This window comes from Oncorhynchus gorbuscha, linkage group LG08 (assembly GCF_021184085.1).
Source record: "Oncorhynchus gorbuscha isolate QuinsamMale2020 ecotype Even-year linkage group LG08, OgorEven_v1.0, whole genome shotgun sequence".
Classification (NCBI taxonomy): domain Eukaryota; kingdom Metazoa; phylum Chordata; class Actinopteri; order Salmoniformes; family Salmonidae; genus Oncorhynchus; species Oncorhynchus gorbuscha.
The window spans coordinates 77303286-77324299 of NC_060180.1; the positions used below are offsets into that span (position 1 = coordinate 77303286).

The 21014-nt window shown below is 49.0% G+C and overlaps 1 protein-coding gene across 1 annotated transcript in view; it reads right to left on the bottom strand.

Annotated features, from left to right (window-relative positions):
• ak5 (adenylate kinase 5) overlaps positions 1-21014 on the bottom strand; it is a 208837-nt gene that overhangs the window by 114274 nt on the left and 73549 nt on the right. Inside the window, exon 7 of the mRNA XM_046360607.1 lies at positions 11803-11893. Coding sequence (XP_046216563.1) covers positions 11803-11893 — 91 coding nt within the window. The remainder of the gene's footprint in view (positions 1-11802; positions 11894-21014) is intronic.

A 21014-nucleotide genomic window follows, 5' to 3' on the forward strand; every position in this document is an offset into this window, starting at 1 on the left:
CTCGTTATAGTGGTTAACATCTGGTCTATCCTCGTTATGGTGGTTAACATCTGGTCTATCCTCGTTATAGTGGTTAACATCTGGTCTATCCTCGCTATAGTGGTTAACATCTGGTCTCTCCTCGCTATAGTGGTTAACATCTGGTCTATCCTCGTTATAGTGGTTAACATCTGGTCTATCCTCGCTATAGTGGTTAACATCTGGTCTCTCCTCGTTATAGTGGTTAACATCTGGTCTATCCTCGTTATGGTGGTTAACATCTGGTCTATCCTCGTTATAGTGGTTAACATCTGGTCTCTCCTCGCTATAGTGGTTAACATCTGGTCTCTCCTCGTTATAGTGGTTAACATCTGGTCTATCCTCGTTATGGTGGTTAACATCTGGTCTATCCTCGTTATAGTGTTTAACATCTGGTCTATCCTCGCTATAGTGGTTAACATCTGGTCTCTCCTCGTTATGGTGGTTAACATCTGGTCACTCCTCGTTATAGTGGTTAACATCTGGTCTATCCTCGTTATGGTGGTTAACATCTGGTCTATCCTCGTTATAGTGGTTAACATCTGGTCTATCCTCGTTATGGTGGTTAACATCTGGTCTATCCTCGTTATAGTGGTTAACATCTGGTCTATCCTCGTTATAGTGGTTAACATCTGGTCTATCCTCGTTATAGTGGTTAACATCTGGTCTCTCCTCGTTATAGTGGTTAACATCTGGTCTATCCTCGTTATGGTGGTTAACATCTGGTCTATCCTCGTTATAGTGGTTAACATCTGGTCTATCCTATAGTGGTTAACATCTATAGTGGTTAACATCTGGTCTCTCCTCGTTATAGTGGTTAACATCTGGTCTATCCTCGTTATAGTGGTTAACATCTGGTCTATCCTCGTTATAGTGTTTAACATCTGGTCTATCCTCGCTATAGTGGTTAACATCTGGTCTCTCCTCGTTATGGTGGTTAACATCTGGTCACTCCTCGTTATAGTGTTTAACATCTGGTCTATCCTCGTTAGTGGTTAACATCTGGTCTATCCTCGTTATAGTGGTTAACATCTGGTCTATCCTCGTTATAGTGGTTAACATCTGGTCTATCCTCGTTATAGTGGTTAACATCTGGTCTATCCTCGTTATAGTGGTTAACATCTGGTCTATCCTCGTTATAGTGGTTAACATCTGGTCTATCCTCGTTATAGTGGTTAACATCTGGTCTCTCCTCGCTATAGTGGTTAACATCTGGTCTATCCTCGTTATAGTGGTTAACATCTGGTCTATCCTCGTTATAGTGGTTAACATCTGGTCTCTCCTCGTTATAGTGGTTAACATCTGGTCTATCCTCGTTATAGTGGTTAACATCTGGTCTATCCTCGTTATAGTGGTTAACATCTGGTCTATCCTCGTTAGTGGTTAACATCTGGTCTCTCCTCGTTATGGTGGTTAACATCTGGTCGTTATAGTGGTTAACATCTGGTCTCCTCGTTATAGTGGTTAACATCTGGTCTCTCCTCGTTATGGTGGTTAACATCTGGTCTATCCTCGTTATGGTGGTTAACATCTGGTCTATCCTCGTTATAGTGGTTAACATCTGGTTAACATCTGGTCCTCCTTATAGTGGTTAACATCTGGTCTATCCTCGCTATAGTGGTTAACATCTGGTCTATCCTCGTTATGGTGGTTAACATCTGGTCTATCCTCGTTATAGTGGTTAACATCTGGTCTATCCTCGCTATAGTGGTTAACATCTGGTCTATCCTCGTTATGGTGGTTAACATCTGGTCTCTCCTCGCTATAGTGGTTAACATCTGGTCACTCCTCGTTATGGTGGTTAACATCTGGTCTATCCTCGTTATGGTGGTTAACATCTGGTCTCTCCTCGTTATAGTGGTTAACATCTGGTCTATCCTCGTTATGGTGGTTAACATCTGGTCTCTCCTCGTTATAGTGGTTAACATCTGGTCTATCCTCGTTATAGTGGTTAACATCTGGTCTCTCCTCGCTATAGTGGTTAACATCTGGTCTCTCCTCGCTATAGTGGTTAACATCTGGTCACTCCTCGTTATGGTGGTTAACATCTGGTCTATCCTCGTTATAGTGGTTAACATCTGGTCTCTCCTCGCTATAGTGGTTAACATCTGGTCTATCCTCGTTATGGTGGTTAACATCTGGTCTATCCTCGCTATAGTGGTTAACATCTGGTCTATCCTCGCTATAGTGGTTAACATCTGGTCTATCCTCGTTATGGTGGTTAACATCTGGTCTATCCTCGCTATAGTGGTTAACATCTGGTCTATCCTCGTTATGGTGGTTAACATCTGGTCTCTCCTCGCTATAGTGGTTAACATCTGGTCTATCCTCGTTATGGTGGTTAACATCTGGTCTATCCTCGTTATGGTGGTTAACATCTGGTCTATCCTCGTTATGGTGGTTAACATCTGGTCTATCCTCATTATAGTGGTTAACATCTGGTCACTCCTTGCTATAGTGGTTAACATCTGGTCTCTCCTCGTTATGGTGGTTAACATCTGGTCTATCCTCGTTATAGTGTTTAACATCTGGTCTATCCTCGCTATAGTGGTTAACATCTGGTCTCTCCTCGTTATGGTGGTTAACATCTGGTCACTCCTCGTTATAGTGTTTAACATCTGGTCTATCCTCGCTATAGTGGTTAACATCTGGTCTCTCCTCGTTATGGTGGTTAACATCTGGTCTATCCTCGTTATGGTGGTTAACATCTGGTCTATCCTCGTTATGGTGGTTAACATCTGGTCACTCCTCGTTATGGTGGTTAACATCTGGTCTCTCCTCGTTATAGTGGTTAACATCTGGTCTCTCCTCGTTATGGTGGTTAACATCTGGTCTATCCTCGTTATGGTGGTTAACATCTGGTCTATCCTCGTTATAGTGGTTAACATCTGGTCTATCCTCGTTATGGTGGTTAACATCTGGTCTATCCTCGTTATAGTGGTTAACATCTGGTCACTCCTCGTTATGGTGGTTAACATCTGGTCTCTCCTCGCTATAGTGGTTAACATCTGGTCTATCCTCGTTATGGTGGTTAACATCTGGTCTATCCTCGTTATGGTGGTTAACATCTGGTCTATCCTCGTTATGGTGGTTAACATCTGGTCTATCCTCGTTATGGTGGTTAACATCTGGTCTATCCTCGTTATGGTGGTTAACATCTGGTCTATCCTCGTTATGGTGGTTAACATCTGGTCTATCCTCGTTATGGTGGTTAACATCTGGTCTATCCTCGTTATGGTGGTTAACATCTGGTCTATCCTCGTTATAGTGGTTAACATCTGGTCTATCCTCGTTATGGTGGTTAACATCTGGTCTATCCTCGTTATAGTGGTTAACATCTGGTCACTCCTCGTTATGGTGGTTAACATCTGGTCTCTCCTCGCTATAGTGGTTAACATCTGGTCTATCCTCGTTATGGTGGTTAACATCTGGTCTATCCTCGTTATGGTGGTTAACATCTGGTCTATCCTCGCTATAGTGGTTAACATCTGGTCACTCCTCGTTATGGTGGTTAACATCTGGTCTATCCTCGTTATGGTGGTTAACATCTGGTCTATCCTCGCTATGGTGGTTAACATCTGGTCTATCCTCGCTATGGTGGTTAACATCTGGTCTATCCTTGCTATAGTGGTTAACATCTGGTCTATCCTCGCTATAGTGGTTAACATCTGGTCTATCCTCGCTATAGTGGTTAACATCTGGTCTATCCTCGCTATAGTGGTTAACATCTGGTCTATCCTCGTTATGGTGGTTAACATCTGGTCTCTGGTCCTCGTTATGGTGGTTAACATCTGGTCACTCCTCGTTATGGTGGTTAACATCTGGTCTATCCTCGTTATGGTGGTTAACATCTGGTCTATCCTCGTTATAGTGGTTAACATCTGGTCTCTCCTCGTTATGGTGGTTAACATCTGGTCACTCCTCGTTATGGTGGTTAACATCTGGTCTATCCTCGTTATGGTGGTTAACATCTGGTCTATCCTCGTTATAGTGGTTAACATCTGGTCTCTCCTCGTTATAGTGGTTAACATCTGGTCTCTCCTCGTTATAGTGGTTAATCTGGTCATCTGTTATAGTGGTTAACATCTGGTCCTCGTTATAGTGGTTAACATCTGGTCACTCCTCGTTATGGTGGTTAACATCTGGTCTCTCCTCGCTATAGTGGTTAACATCTGGTCTATCCTCGTTATGGTGGTTAACATCTGGTCTATCCTCGTTATGGTGGTTAACATCTGGTCTATCCTCGCTATAGTGGTTAACATCTGGTCACTCCTCGTTATGGTGGTTAACATCTGGTCTATCCTCGTTATGGTGGTTAACATCTGGTCTATCCTCGCTATGGTGGTTAACATCTGGTCTATCCTCGCTATGGTGGTTAACATCTGGTCTATCCTTGCTATAGTGGTTAACATCTGGTCTATCCTCGCTATAGTGGTTAACATCTGGTCTATCCTCGCTATAGTGGTTAACATCTGGTCTATCCTTGCTATGGTGGTTAACATCTGGTCTATCCTCGTTATGGTGGTTAACATCTGGTCTATCCTCGTTATGGTGGTTAACATCTGGTCACTCCTCGTTATGGTGGTTAACATCTGGTCTATCCTCGTTATGTTGGTTAACATCTGGTCTATCCTCGTTATAGTGGTTAACATCTGGTCTCTCCTCGTTATAGTGGTTAACATCTGGTCTCTCCTCGTTATAGTGGTTAACATCTGGTCTCTCCTCGTTATAGTGGTTAACATCTGGTCTATCCTCGTTATGGTGGTTAACATCTGGTCTCTCCTCGCTATAGTGGTTAACATCTGGTCTATCCTCGCTATGGTGGTTAACATCTGGTCTATCCTCGTTATGGTGGTTAACATCTGGTCTATCCTCGTTATGGTGGTTAACATCTGGTCACTCCTCGTTATGGTGGTTAACATCTGGTCTATCCTCGTTATGGTGGTTAACATCTGGTCTATCCTCGTTATAGTGGTTAACATCTGGTCTCTCCTCGTTATGGTGGTTAACATCTGGTCTCTCCTCGTTATAGTGGTTAACATCTGGTCTCTCCTCGTTATAGTGGTTAACATCTGGTCTATCCTCGTTATGGTGGTTAACATCTGGTCTATCCTCGTTATAGTGGTTAACATCTGGTCTCTCCTCGTTATGGTGGTTAACATCTGGTCTCTCCTCGTTATAGTGGTTAACATCTGGTCTCTCCTCGTTATAGTGGTTAACATCTGGTCTATCCTCGCTATGGTGGTTAACATCTGGTCTATCCTCGCTATAGTGGTTAACATCTGGTCTCTCCTCGTTATGGTGGTTAACATCTGGTCTCTCCTCGTTATAGTGGTTAACATCTGGTCTCTCCTCGTTATGGTGGTTAACATCTGTTGTCTGGGCTGTGAGGTCCTCTGTTAGCTGGGCTGTGTGGTCCTCTGTTAGCTGGGCTGTGTGGTCCTCTGTTAGCTGGTCTGTGTGGTCCTCTGTTAGCTGGGCTGTGTGGTCCTCTGTTGTCTGGGCTGTGTGGTCCTCTGTTAGCTGGGCTGTGTGGTCCTCTGTTAGCTGGGCTGTGTGGTCCTGTGTTGTCTGGTCTGTGTGGTCCTCTGTTGTCTGGGCTGTTTGGTCCTCTGTTGTCTGGGCTGTGTGGTCCTCTGTTGTCTGGGCTGTGTGGTGCTCTGTTAGCTGGGCTGTGTGGTTCTCTGTTAGCTGGGCCGTGGTCCTCTGTTAGCTGGGCTGTGTGGTCCTCTATTAGCTGGGCTGTGTCCCCTCTGTTAGCTGGGCTGTGTGGTCCTCTGTTAGCTGGGCTGTGTGGTCCTCTGTTAGCTGGGCTAGGTGGTCCTCTGTTAGCTGGGCTGTGTGGTCCTCTGTTAGTTGGGCTGTGTGGTCCTCTGTTAGCTGGGCTGTGTGGTCCTCTGTTAGCTGGGCTGTGTGGTCCTCTGGTAGCCTGGCTGGGTGGTCCTCTGTTATCTGGGCTGTGTGGTCCTCTGTTAGCTGGGCTGTGTGGTCCTGTGTTGTCTGGGCTGTGTGGTCCTCTGTTGTCTGGGCTGTGTGGTCCTGTGTTGTCTGGGCTGTGTGGTCCTCTGTTGTCTGGGCTGTGTGGTCCTCTGTTGTCTGGGCTGTGTGGTCCTCTGTTGTCTGGGCTGTGTGGTCCTCTGTTAGCTGGGCTGTGTGGTCCTCTGTTAGCTGGGCTGTGTGGTCCTCTGTTAGCTGGGCTGTGTGGTCCTCTGTTAGCTGGGCTGTGTGGTCCTGTGTTGTCTGGGCTGTGTGGTCCTCTGTTGTCTGGGCTGTGTGGTCCTGTGTTGTCTGGGCTGTGTGGTCCTCTGTTATCTGGGCTGTGTGGTCCTCTGTTGTCTGGGCTGTGTGGTCCTCTGTTGTCTGGGCTGTGTGGTCCTCTGTTGTCTGGGCTGTGTGGTCCTCTGTTAGCTGGGCTGTGTGGTCCTCTGTTAGCTGGGCTGTGTGGTCCTCTGTTAGCTGGGCTGTGTGGTCCTCTGTTAGCTGGGCTGTGTGGTCCTCTGTTAGCTGGGCTGTGTGGTCCTCTGTTAGCTGGGCTGTGTGGTCCTCTGTTGTCTGGGCTGTGTGGTCCTCTGTTGTCTGGGCTGTGTGGTCCTCTGTTGTCTGGGCTGTGTGGTCCTCTGTTAGCTGGGCTGTGTGGTCCTCTGTTAGCTGGGCTGTGTGGTCCTCTGTTAGTCTGGGCTGTGTGGTCCTCTGTTAGCTGGGCTGTGTGGTCCTCTGTAGCCTGGGCTGGGTGGTCCTCTGTTATCTGGGCTGTGTGGTCCTCTGTTAGCTGGGCTGTGTGGTCCTGTGTTGTCTGGGCTGTGTGGTCCTCTGTTGTCTGGGCTGTGTGGTCCTGTGTTGTCTGGGCTGTGTGGTCCTCTGTTGTCTGGGCTGTGTGGTCCTCTGTTGTCTGGGCTGTGTGGTCCTCTGTTATCTGGGCTGTGTGGTCCTCTGTTAGCTGGGCTGTGTGGTCCTGTGTTGTCTGGGCTGTGTGGTCCTCTGTTGTCTGGGCTGTGTGGTCCTGTGTTGTCTGGGCTGTGTGGTCCTCTGTTGTCTGGGCTGTGTGGTCCTCTGTTGTCTGGGCTGTGTGGTCCTCTGTTGTCTGGGCTGTGTGGTCCTCTGTTGTCTGGGCTGTGTGGTCCTCAGTTGTCTGGGCTGTGTGGTCCTCTGTTGTCTGGGCTGTGTGGTCCTCTGTTAGCTGGGCTGTGTGGTCCTCTGTTAGCTGGGCTGTGTGGTCCTCTGTTAGCTGGGCTGTGTGGTCCTCTGTAGCTGGGCTGTGTGGTCCTCTGTTAGCTGGGCTGTGTGGTCCTCTGTTAGCTGGGCTCTGGGCTGTGTGGTCCTCTGTTAGCTGGGCTGTGTGGTCCTCTGTTAGCTGGGCTGTGTGGTCCTGTGTTGTCTGGGCTGTGTGGTCCTCTGTTGTCTGGGCTGTGTGGTCCTGTGTTGTCTGGGCTGTGTGGTCCTCTGTTATCTGGGCTGTGTGGTCCTCTGTTAGCTGGGCTGTGTGGTCCTGTGTTGTCTGGGCTGTGTGGTCCTCTGTTGTCTGGGCTGTGTGGTCCTCTGTTGTCTGGGCTGTGTGGTCCTCTGTTGTCTGGGCTGTGTGGTCCTCTGTTAGCTGGGCTGTGTGGTCCTCTGTTAGCTGGGCTGTGTGGTCCTCTGTTAGCTGGGCTGTGTGGTCCTCTGTTAGCTGGGCTGTGTGGTCCTCTGTTAGCTGGGCTGTGTGGTCCTCTGTTAGCTGGGCTGTGTGGTCCTCTGTTGTCTGGGCTGTGCGGTCCTCTGTTGTCTGGGCTGTGTGGTCCTCTGTTGTCTGGGCTGTGTGGTCCTCTGTTAGCTGGGCTGTGTGGTCCTCTGTTAGCTGGGCTAGGTGGTCCTCTGTTAGCTGGGCTGTGTGGTCCTCTGTTAGTTGGGCTGTGTGGTCCTCTGTTAGCTGGGCTGTGTGGTCCTCTGGTAGCCTGGCTGGGTGGTCCTCTGTTATCTGGGCTGTGTGGTCCTCTGTTGCTGGGCTGTGTGGTCCTGTGTTGTCTGGGCTGTGTGGTCCTCTGTTGTCTGGGCTGTGTGGTCCTCTGTTGTCTGGGCTGTGTGGTCCTCTGTTGTCTGGGCTGTGTGGTCCTCTGTTGTCTGGGCTGTGTGGTCCTCTGTTATCTGGGCTGTGTGGTCCTCTGTTAGCTGGGCTGTGTGGTCCTGTGTTGTCTGGGCTGTGTGGTCCTCTGTTGTCTGGGCTGCTGTGGTCCTGTGTTGTCTGGGCTGTGTGGTCCTCTGTTGTCTGGGCTGTGTGGTCCTCTGTTGTCTGGGCTGTGTGGTCCTCTGTTAGCTGGGCTGTGTGGTCCTGTGTTGTCTGGGCTGTGTGGTCCTCTGTTGTCTGGGCTGTGTGGTCCTCTGTTGTCTGGGCTGTGTGGTCCTCTGTTGTCTGGGCTGTGTGGTCCTCTGTTAGCTGGGCTGTGTGGTCCTCTGTTAGCTGGGCTGTGTGGTCCTCTGTTAGCTGGGCTGTGTGGTCCTCTGTTAGCTGGGCTGTGTGGTCCTCTGGCTAGCTGGGCTGTGTGGTCCTCTGTTAGCTGGGCTGTGTGGTCCTCTGTTAGCTGGGCTGTGTGGTCCTGTGTTGTCTGGGCTGTGTGGTCCTCTGTTGTCTGGGCTGTGTGGTCCTGTGTTGTCTGGGCTGTGTGGTCCTCTGTTATCTGGGCTGTGTGGTCCTCTGTTAGCTGGGCTGTGTGGTCCTGTGTTGTCTGGGCTGTGTGGTCCTCTGTTGTCTGGGCTGTGTGGTCCTGTGTTGTCTGGGCTGTGTGGTCCTCTGTTAGCTGGGCTGTGTGGTCCTCTGTTAGCTAGGAAGCGTATTGTTCTGTACTCCGTGCAGTGCTGTTTTTCATATTTAAAGGATACTATTCTGTGATGACTTCTGCACAGGGGGAAGCCAGGGGGTGGGGCTGTGATGCTCTGCTGCCTTCACACCTCTCGCTTCACACCTCTGTCCTGTCCAAGGTAGTTTAGTAGCCTGAAGTCAAGTCTTTATAGACCACAAAATGTTTAGAGATTATTGTCTTTTTTCAGAAGGACCTTCACCACTTTTATATGATTCACTCAGTGAAAATCGAGGTTTATCGTAGAAGCTCATAGTCTCTCTCTCGGTCTCTCTCTCGGTCTCTCTCTCGGTCTCTCTCTCTAGGTCTCTCTCTCGGTCTCTCTCTCGGTCTCTCTCTCGGTCTCTCTCTCCGTCTCTCTCTCCGTCTCTCTCTCCGTCTCTCTCTCCGTCTCTCTCTCCGTCTCTCTCTCTCTCTCTCTCTCTCTCTCTCTCTCTCTCTCTCTCTCTCTCTCTCTCTCTCTCTCTCTCTCTCGGTCTCTCTCTCTCTCTCTCTCGGTCTCTCTCTCGGTCTCTCTCTCCGTCTCTCTCTCTCTCTCTCTCCGTCTCTCTCTCTCCGTCTCTCTCTCGGTCTCTCTCTCGGTCTCTCTCTCGGTCTCTCTCTCGGTCTCTCTCCCTCTCTCTCTCTCTCTGTCTCTCTCTCGGTCTTTCTCGGTCTCTCTCTCGGTCTTTCTCGGTCTCTCTCTCTCTCTCTCTCTCTCTCTCTCTCTCTCTCTCTCTCTCTCTCTCTCTCTCTCTCTCTCTCTCTCTCTCTCTCACACACACACACAGAGCCTTGGGCCAGCACTACAGGAAGCTGACTAATTCTTCAGCATCCTACTGTGTCCTTCAGTACAGAGCTGTCTGGCTGTCTGTGTGACTGACCCTATTTGTGTGGGTGGGTGTAAAGCAAAGCGAGGCTTGATGATGGGAAAGAAAAGGGCTTTTCATTTATCTGATTTCATGTATCCTGATATTTATGTATATCGTGCTCCTTTCTCTATTCTCTGCTACTGACTCCTAGAGAGAGAGAGAGAGAGAGAGAGAGAGAGAGAGAGAGAGAGAGAGAGAGACCGAGAGAGAGAGACCGAGAGAGAGAGACCGAGAGAGAGAGAGAGACCGAGACAGAGAGACCGAGAGACCGAGAGACCGAGAGACCGAGAGACCGAGAGACAGAGAGACAGAGAGACAGAGAGACCGAGAGACAGAGAGACAGAGAGACAGAGAGACCGAGAGACAGAGAGACAGAGAGACCGAGAGACCGAGAGAGAGAGAGATTCCTTCCTCTCTCGGTTGAGGGTATATAGGCAACTGCTGCAATGTTGCGCGCATGAGTTTGTTGTTATTGGCGTCACGTCTGGAGGAAACCTGGCACCATCCCTACTGTGAAGCATGGTGGTGGCACCATCCCTACGGTGAAGCATGGTGGTGGCACCATCCCTACGGTGAAGCATGGTGGTGGCACCACCCCTACGGTGAAGCATGTTGGTGGCACCACCCTTACGGTGAAGCATGGTGGTGGCAGCATCACGTCTGGAGGAAACCTGGCACCACCCCTACGGTGAAGCATGGTGGTGGCACCATCCCTACGGTGAAGCATGGTGGTGGCACCACCCCTACGGTGAAGCATGGTGGTGGCACCACCCCTACGGTGAAGCATGGTGGTGGCAGCATCACGTCTGGAGGAAACCTGGCACCACCCCTACGGTGAAGCATGGTGGTGGCAGCATCACGTCTGGAGGAAACCTGGCACCACCCCTACGGTGAAGCATGGTGGTGGCAGCATCACGTCTGGAGGAAACCTGGCACCACCCCTACGGTGAAGCATGGTGGTGGCAGCATCACGCTGTGGGGATGTTTTTCAGGGACTGGGAAACTAGTCAGGATAGAGGGAACGATGAACAGAGCAAAGTACAGAGAAATCCTTGATGAAAACCTGCTCCAGAGCACTTAGGACCTCAGGACCTCAGACTGGGGTGAAGGTTCACCTTACAACAGGACAACGACCCTAAGCACACAGCCAAGACAGAGCAGGAGTGGCTTTGGGACAAGTCTCTGAATGTCCTTGAATGGCCCAGCCAGAGCATGGACTTGAACCCGATCTAACATCTCTGGAGAGACCTGAATATAGCTGCGCAGCGACGCTCCTCATCCAACCTGACAGAGCTTGAGAGGATCTGCAGAGAAGAATGGGAGAAACTCCCCAAATACAGGTGTTCCAAGCTTGTAGCATCAAACCCAAGAAGACTTCATGGAGGCTATAATCGCTGACAAATATGCTTCAACAAAGTACTGAGTAAAGGGTCTGAATACTTACGTAAATGTGATATTTCAGCTTCTTCTAAATGTCTAAAAACCTATTTTTGCTTTGTCATTATGGGAGTATTTAGAAATCAAATTGCGTTTGTCACATGCGCAGAATACAACAGGTGTAGTAGACCTTACAGGGAAATGCTGAATACAACAGGTGTAGTAGACCTTACAGGGAAATGCTGAATACAACAGGTGTAGTAGACCTTACAGGGAAATGCTGAATACAACAGGTGTAGTAGACCTTACAGGGAAATGCTGAATACAACAGGTGTAGTAGACCTTACAGTGAAATGCTGAATACAACAGGTGTAGTAGACCTCACAGTGAAATGCTGAATACAACAGGTGTAGTAGACCTTACAGGGAAATGCTGAATACAACAGGTGTAGTAGACCTTACACAGGAAATGCTGAATACAACAGGTGTAGTAGACCTTACAGGGAAATGCTGAATACAACAGGTGTAGTAGACCTTACAGTGAAATGCTGAATACAACAGGTGTAGTAGACCTCACAGTGAAATGTGTTGTCTGTCAATCTACCTCTACCTGGTCAAATAAGGGCTCATCATGAGAGCTGTGCATCCTCCAAAGACAGAGGTTTGAGCGGAGGAAGGAGTCATTGATAAATAGTATACGTTAGAATAGGGTCAATAAGTTGTTCTTACCAGCGACAGGTTGTTTGGAGGGAAACAGCCTGTTGTCCACTGTCATGCTGATGTCACAAAACACTTCCTCCTCGTCTCGGTCTGCATCCAGCTGGAGAGGAAATGACAACAGCAGGTTTAACCATCACATCTAGTGACTACAGCAGGGTTTAACCATCACATCTAATGACTACAGCAGGGTTAAACCATCACATCTAATGACTACAGCAGGGTTTAACCATCACATCTAATGACTACAGCAGTGGTTAGAGGGTTTAACCATCACATCTAATGACTACAGCAGTGGTTAACCATCACATCTAATGACTACAGCAGGGTTTAACCATCACATCTAATGACTACAGCAGTGGTTAGAGGGTTTAACCATCACATCTAATGACTACAGCAGGTTTTAACCATCACATCTAATGACTACAGCAGGGTTTAACCATCACATCTAATGACTACAGCAGGGTTTATCCATCACATCTAATGACTACAGCAGTGGTTAGAGGGTTTAACCATCACATCTAATGACTACAGCAGTGGTTAACCATCACATCTAATGACTACAGCAGGGTTTAACCATCACATCTAATGACTACAGCAGTGGTTAGAGGGTTTAACCATCACATCTAATGACTACAGCAGGTTTTAACCATCACATCTAATGACTACAGCAGGGTTTAACCATCACATCTAATGACTACAGCAGGGTTTATCCATCACATCTAATGACTACAGCAGTGGTTAGAGGGTTTAACCATCACATCTAATGACTACAGCAGGTTTAACCATCACATCTAATGACTACAGCAGGGTTTATCCATCACATCTAATGACTACAGCAGGGTTTAACCATCACATCTAATGACTACAGCAGGGTTTAACCATCACATCTAATGACTACAGCAGGGTTTAACCATCACATCTAATGACTACAGCAGTGGTTAGAGGGTTTAACCATCACATCTAATGACTACAGCAGGGTTTAACCATCACATCTAATGACTACAGCAGGGTTCAACCATCACATCTAATGACTACAGCAGGGTTTAACCATCACATCTAATGACTACAGCAGGGTTTATCCATCACATCTAATGACTACAGCAGGGTTTAACCATCACATCTAATGACTACAGCAGGGTTTAACCATCACATCTAATGACTACAGCAGGGTTTAACCATCACATCTAATGACTACAGCAGGGTTTAACCATCACATCTAATGACTACAGCAGGGTTTAACCATCACATCTAATGACTACAGCAGGGTTTATCCATCACATCTAATGACTACAGCAGGGTTTAACCATCACATCTAATGACTACAGCAGGGTTTATCCATCACATCTAATGACTACAGCAGGGTTTAACCATCACATCTAATGACTACAGCAGGGTTTAACCATCACATCTAATGACTACAGCAGGGTTTAACCATCACATCTAATGACTACAGCAGTGGTTAGAGGGTTTAACCATCACATCTAATGACTACAGCAGGGTTTAACCATCACATCTAATGACTACAGCAGGGTTTAACCATCACATCTAATGACTACAGCAGGTTTAACCATCACATCTAATGACTACAGCAGGGTTTAACCATCACATCTAATGACTACAGCAGGTTTAACCATCACATCTAATGAGTACAGCAGGGGTTAACCATCACATCTAATGACTACAGCAGGGTTTAACCATCACATCTAATGACTACAGCAGGGTTTAACCATCACATCTAATGACTACAGCAGGGTTTAACCATCACATCCAATGACTACAGCAGGGTTTAACCATCACATCTAATGACTACAGCAGGGTTTAGAGGGTTTAACCATCACATCTTATGACTACAGCAGGGGTTAACCATCACATCTAATGACTACAGCAGGGTTTAACCATCACATCTAATGACTACAGCAGGGTTTAGAGGGTTTAACCATCACATCTAATGACTACAGCAGGTTTAACCATCACATCTAATGACTACAGCAGGGTTTAACCATCACATCTAATGACTACAGCAGGGTTAAACCATCACATCTAATGACTACAGCAGGGTTTAACCATCACATCTAATGACTACAGCAGGGTTTAACCATCACATCTAATGACTACAGCAGGGGTTAACCATCACATCTAATGACTACAGTTACTTCAGGTTTAACCATCACATCTAATGACTACAGCAGTGGTTTAACCATCACATCTAATGACTACAGCAGGGTTTAACCATCACATCTAATGACTACAGCAGGGGTTAACCATCACATCTAATGACTACAGCAGGGTTTAACCATCACATCTAATGACTACAGCAGGGTTTAACCATCACATCTAATGACTACAGCAGGGTTTAACCATCACATCTAATGACTACAGCAGTGGTTAACCATCACATCTAATGACTACAGCAGGGTTTAACCATCACATCTAATGACTACAGTTAGCATTTTTCCCTACCAACGTTGTTTTATGAATGAACTAGTTATATTGATTTAGCTTATTATTATTATAGTCTGAATAGCTTGAACCCAGCATGTTTTCAAGACCGAAGTTGACGGTTAGTTGTTGGCTAAGCTAGCTAGCTAATGTTAGCTGGCTAGCATGCAATATTTAGATTTTATTATGCCAACTGTCTGGAGGTTGACGATGTAGAGATGCTGAAATACAGAGGTGTACAGAGATGACAGATGACCATAAGTTTTAATTTTTTTAAATTTATTTTACTAGGCAAGTCAGTTAAGAACAAATTCTTATTTTCAATGACGGTCTACCGGGGAACAGTGGGTTAACTGGTCTAGGAACAGTGGGTTAACTGGTCTAGGAACAGTGGGTTAACTGGTCTAGGAACAGTGCCTCGTTCAGGGGCAGAACGACAGATTTGTACCTTGTCAGCTCGGGGATTCGAACTTGCAACCTTTCGGTTGCTAGTCCAACGCTCTAACCTCTAGGCTACCCTGCCGCCCCATCTATGATTTACTATTGAAGTGTGGTGGTGCTTTCTGGTGCCTCGTGACTGCCGTAGCATCACATGAAGTGAGTGCTGCATTTTGGTAGAACCGAAGAGTAGCTAGCTAGTCCAGTGTCTAGTATGGACCTCTAACTTCCTCTGACTGACTCCTACTACGAAGCCACAGACGGAGTGAATGGCGACAAACCGCAATGACAACATGCTGCCTGCCTGGGTCTCCCGTTTAACCCCTCCCTCCCCTGACCTCACTCAAGCCATGAACTTTCTCAACCTTCTCATTCGATGAATATCAACTTTGTAAGATCATATTTGTTGAATGTGAGCCAATGACAGCGTCGTTCTTCCCCCAACAGTCTGTGTTCCATTGATCTTTTTACCGCATGTATAACTTTAAGCAGAGCAGTGTTCGCTTCTCTTCTTCACTCTCCACTATCTCCTCTTCCTCTCCGCTGCTCCGCTGTCCCCTTGTCTCGGCTGCCGTCCTCTGTGTCTTCAGGTTCACAGTGGTCACAGTACAGATCGTACAGATCACAACCAATCAGTGAAGGGTACACTCTGTAGGACGGTGGAGTTGATGCCAAAGGGGTCTCTCTCCAGCAAGATCTTGGTAGGCACACACACATGCATGGTATAATGGGGGTGGCAGGGTAGCCTAGTGGTAAGAGCGTTGGACTAGTAACCGGGCTGACAAGGTACAAATCTGTCATTCTGCCCCTGAACAGGCAGTTCACCCACTGTTCCTAGACCAATTAACCCACTGTTCCTAGGCCAGTTAACCCACTGTTCCTAGACCAATTAACCCACTGTTCCTAGGCCAGTTAACCCACTGTTCCTAGGCCAGTTAACCCACTGTTCCTAGACCAATTAACCCACTGTTCCTAAAGTTAACCCATTTGTTCCTAGGCCAGTTAACCCACTGTTCCTAGGCCAGTTAACCCACTGTTCCTAGACCAGTTAACCCACTGTTCCTAGGCTGTCATTGAAAATAAGAACACCAGTGTTTCCCACTTTCCTCCAGTGAGAGAGGAGGGAGGAGGGAGGATGACAGAACACCAGTGTTTCACCCTGTCCTCCAGTGAGAGAGGAGGGAGGAGGGAGGATGACAGAACACCAGTGTTTCCCACTGTCCTCCAGTGAGAGAGGAGGGAGGAGGGAGGATGACAGAACACCAGTGTTTCCCACTGTCCTCCAGTGAGAGAGGAGGGAGGAGGGAGGATGACAGAACACCAGTGTTTCCCACTGTCCTCCAGTGAGAGAGGAGGGAGGAGGGAGGATGACAGAACACCAGTGTTTCCCACTGTCCTCCAGTGAGAGAGGAGGGAGGAGGGAGGATGACAGAACACCAGTGTTTCCCACTGTCCTCCAGTGAGAGAGGAGGGAGGATGACAGAACACCAGTGTTTCCCACTGTCCTCCAGTGAGAGAGGAGGGAGGATGACAGAACACCAGTGTTTCCCACTGTCCTCCAGTGAGAGAGGAGGGAGGATGACAGAACACCAGTGTTCCCCACTGTCCTCCAGTTAGAGAGGAGGGAGGATGACAGAACACCAGTGTTTCCCACTGTCCTCCAGTGAGAGAGGAGGGAGGATGACAGAACACCAGTGTTTCCCACTGTCCTCCAGTGAGAGGTTAGAGAGGATGACAGAACACCAGTGTTCCCCACTGTCCTCCAGTGAGAGAGGAGGGCGGAGGTAGGATGACAGAACACCAGTGTTTCCCACTGTCCTCCAGTGAGAGAGGAGGGAGGATGACAGAACACCAGTGTTTCCCACTGTCCTCCAGTGAGAGAGGAGGGAGGATGACAGAACACCAGTGTTTCCCACTGTCCTCCAGTGAGAGAGGAGGGAGGATGACAGAACACCAGTGTTTCCCACTGTCCTCCAGTGAGAGAGGAGGGAGGATGACAGAACACCAGTGTTCCCACTGTCCTCCAGTGAGAGAGGAGGGAGGATGACAGAACACCAGTGTTCCCCACTGTCCTCCAGTTAGAGAGGAGGGAGGATGACAGAACACCAGTGTTTCCCACTGTCCTCCACTGAGAGAGGAGGGAGGATGACAGAATACCAGTGTTTCCCACTGTCCTCCAGTGAGAGAGGAGGGAGGATGACAGAACACCAGTGTTTCCCACTGTCCTCCAGTGAGAGAGGAGGGAGGATGACAGACACCAGTGTTTCCCACTGTCCTCCAGTGAGAGGTTAGAGAGGATGACAGAACACCAGTGTTCCCCACTGTCCTCCAGTGAGAGAGGAGGGCGGAGGGAGGATGACAGAACACCAGTGTTTCCCACTGTCCTCCAGTGAGAGAGGAGGGAGGATGACAGAACACCAGTGTTTCCCACTGTCCTCCAGTGAGAGAGGAGGGAGGATGACAGAACACCAGTGTTTCCCACTGTCCTCCAGTGAGAGAGGTGGGAGGATGACAGAACACCAGTGTTTCTCACTGTCCTCCAGTGAGAGAGGAGGGAGGATGACAGAACTCCAGTGTTTCCCACTGTCCTCCAGTGAGAGAGGAGGGAGGAGGGAGGATGACAGAATACCAGTGTTTCCCACTGTCCTCCAGTGAGAGAGGAGGGAGGATGACAGAACACCAGTGTTTCCCACTGTCCTCCAGTGAGAGAGGAGGGAGGATGACAGGACACCAGTGTTTCCCACTGTCCTCCAGTGAGAGAGGAGGGAGGATGACAGAACACCAGTGTTTCCCACTGTCCTCCAGTGAGAGGTTAGAGAGGATGACAGTACACCAGTGTTCCCCACTGTCCTCCAGTGAGAGAGGAGGGAGGAGGGAGGATGACAGAACACCAGTGTTTTCCACTGTCCTCCAGTGAGAGAGGAGGGAGGATGACAGAACACCAGTGTTTCCCACTGTCCTCCAGTGAGAGAGGAGGGAGGATGACAGAACACCAGTGTTTCCCACTGTCCTCCAGTGAGAGAGGAGGGAGGATGACAGAACACCAGTGTTTCCCACTGTCCTCCAGTGAGAGAGGAGGGAGGATGACAGAACACCAGTGTTCCCCACAGTCCTCCAGTGAGAGAGGAGGGAGGAGGGAGGATGACAGAACACCAGTGTTTCCCACTGTCCTCCAGTGAGAGAGGAGGGAGGATGACAGAACACCAGTGTTCCCCACAGTCCTCCAGTGAGAGAGGAGGGAGGAGGGAGGATGACAGAACACCAGTGTTTCCCACTGTCCTCCAGTGAGAGAGGAGGGAGGATGACAGAACACCAGTGTTCCCCACAGTCCTCCAGTGAGAGAGGAGGGAGGAGGGAGGATGACAGAACACCAGTGTTTCCCACTGTCCTCCAGTGAGAGAGGAGGGAGGATGACAGAACACCAGTGTTTCCCACTGTCCTCCAGTGAGAGAGGAGGGAGGAGGGAGGATGACAGAACACCAGTGTTTCCCACTGTCCTCCAGTGAGAGAGGAGGGAGGAGGGAGGATGACAGAACACCAGTGTTTCCCACTGTCCTCCAGTGAGAGAGGAGGGAGGAGGGAGGATGACAGAACACCAGTGTTTCCCACTGTCCTCCAGTGAGAGGAAGGAGGAGGGAGGATGACAGAACACCAGTGTTTCCCACTGTCCTCCAGTGAGAGAGGAAGGAGGAGGGAGGATGACAGAACACCAGTGTTTCCCACTGTCCTCCAGTGAGAGAGGAGGGAGGAGGGAGGATGACAGAACACCAGTGTTTCCCACTGTCCTCCAGTGAGAGAGGAGGGAGGAGGGAGGATGACAGAACACCAGTGTTTCCCACTGTCCTCCAGTGAGAGAGGAGGGAGGAGGGAGGATGACAGAACACCAGTGTTTCACCCTGTCCTCCAGTGAGAGAGGAGGGAGGAGGGAGGATGACAGAACACCAGTGTTTCCCACTGTCCTCCAGTGAGAGAGGAGGGAGGAGGGAGGATGACAGAACACCAGTGTTTCCCACTGTCCTCCAGTGAGAGAGGAGGGAGGAGGGAGGATGACAGAACACCAGTGTTTCCCACTGTCCTCCAGTGAGAGAGGAGGGAGGAGGGAGGATGACAGAACACCAGTGTTTCCCACTGTCCTCCAGTGAGAGAGGAGGGAGGAGGGAGGATGACAGAACACCAGTGTTTCCCACTGTCCTCCAGTGAGAGAGGAGGGAGGAGGGAGGATGACAGAACACCAGTGTTTCCCACTGTCCTCCAGTGAGAGAGGAGGGAGGAGGGAGGATGACAGAACACCAGTGTTTCCCACTGTCCTCCAGTGAGAGAGGAGGGAGGAGGGAGGATGACAGAACACCAGTGTTTCCCACTGTCCTCCAGTGAGAGAGGAGGGAGGATGACAGAACACCAGTGTTTCCCACTGTCCTCCAGTGAGAGAGGAGGGAGGATGACAGAACACCAGTGTTTCCCACTGTCCTCCAGTGAGAGAGGAGGGAGGATGACAGAACACCAGTGTTTCCCACTGTCCTCCAGTGAGAGAGGAGGGAGGATGACAGAACACCAGTGTTTCCCACTGTCCTCCAGTGAGAGAGGAGGGAGGAGGGAGGATGACAGAACACCAGTGTTTCCCACTGTCCTCCAGTGAGAGGTTAGAGAGGATGAGACACATTTATTGGTCCAAACACATCCTCAGGCATGTTGACCCCCAGATGGTCTTCACATGTCCAGAACGACACGGTCCACCTGAGCAGTCCGTATGAACCACAGCTCCTCGCCAGACAAAGGGAGATGAGTTACAGCTGAGAACATTCTTTCCTTCCGCGAAGAGCTCGGGGCACACCAACAACTCATGAACTCCTTTACTTCAAACTCAGTGTGGAACCCCGGCTGAGGGTATATAGATCCACACACAGTGTGGAACCCCGGCTGAGGGTATATAGACCCATACTCAGTGTGGAACCCCGGCTGAGGGTATATAGACCGATACTCAGTGTGAAACCCCGGCTGAGGGTATATAGACCCATACTCAGTGTGGAACCCCGGCTGAGGGTATATAGACCCAAACTGAACCCCGGCTGAGGGTATATAGACCCACACACAGTGTGGAACCCCGGCTGAGGGTATATAGACCCACACTCAGTGTGGAACCCCGGCTGAGATTATATAGACCCACACACAGTGTGGAACCCTGGGATGAGGGTATATAGACCCATACTCAGTGTGGAACCCCGGCTGAGGGTATATAGACCCATACTCAGTTTGGAACCCCGGCTGAGGGTATATAGACCCAAACTGAACCCGGCTGAGGGTATATAGACCCATACTCCGTGTGGAACCCTGGCTGAGGGTATATAGACCCACACACAGTGTTGAACCCTGGCTGAGAGTATATAGAAAATTGCTGCAATTTCATGTGACGCTTGAAAGTGTGTTTGTGTGTGGGTGTGTGTGAGTGGGGGGGGGGGTTGCATGTGTGCGCGTGTGTGTGCATGAGTTTGTGCTTATTGGCAATAGATCATTCTGGTTGTTCTGAGAAAACCCAGATTTTTATAAAGCATGTTAGTTGTAGAATAATCAGAGAGCATGGATCATGTAAATTATACAACGGGTGGGTCTAATCCTGTCACGAGTCCGACCAAGGGTGGTTCCCCTTCCCGGGCGGGTGGCGCTCGGCGGTCGTCGTCACCGGCCTATTAGCTGCCACTGATTGTCTTTCCTCCCCCTCCTTGTATGTTTATTGGTAGCACCTGTTTATGTTAATTAGTTTGTCTTTATTAGACAGCCGGCCCGCCTGGTTGTTGTGCGGGATTATTTTATTGTAAACCTTCGGCTCTGTTGTAGAGGTACGTGCTTAGTCGTGATTTTTTCTATTTGTACCTTTTCCCCTGTGTTTGGGAACGTTACTTTTGTGTGCACCCTGTGGTGCTTTTGGTGCTAGTAAAGACGCACAGCATTGAACTCTGTCTCCTGCATTTGACTCCACACCCACGACACCCGGAGCATTACAAATCCTGAATGCTGATTGGTTAAAACCACATTCCAGTGTCTATTCCGTGGAAGTTACCACCAACGTTAAAATGACATTAAAATGCCTATTTACTCTGTTCCATCTGACTGTGCAATCCACTGTCTCATCAGCCCAGCCAGGCAATTTATAAACTTGATCTTCAGTATGAAAAACATCTCGACATTATCTCACATTACTTTCAGACTAACATTTAGTTTTCAACAGCGGAGATGTCTCTGACATTTGCAACATTGTTTCAATATTCAAATTGATCTACAGCTGTCGGGAGTCGGGATGAAACAGACGGGCAGACAACTTTTCTCAGCCAGTCGAAATCATGACCCAG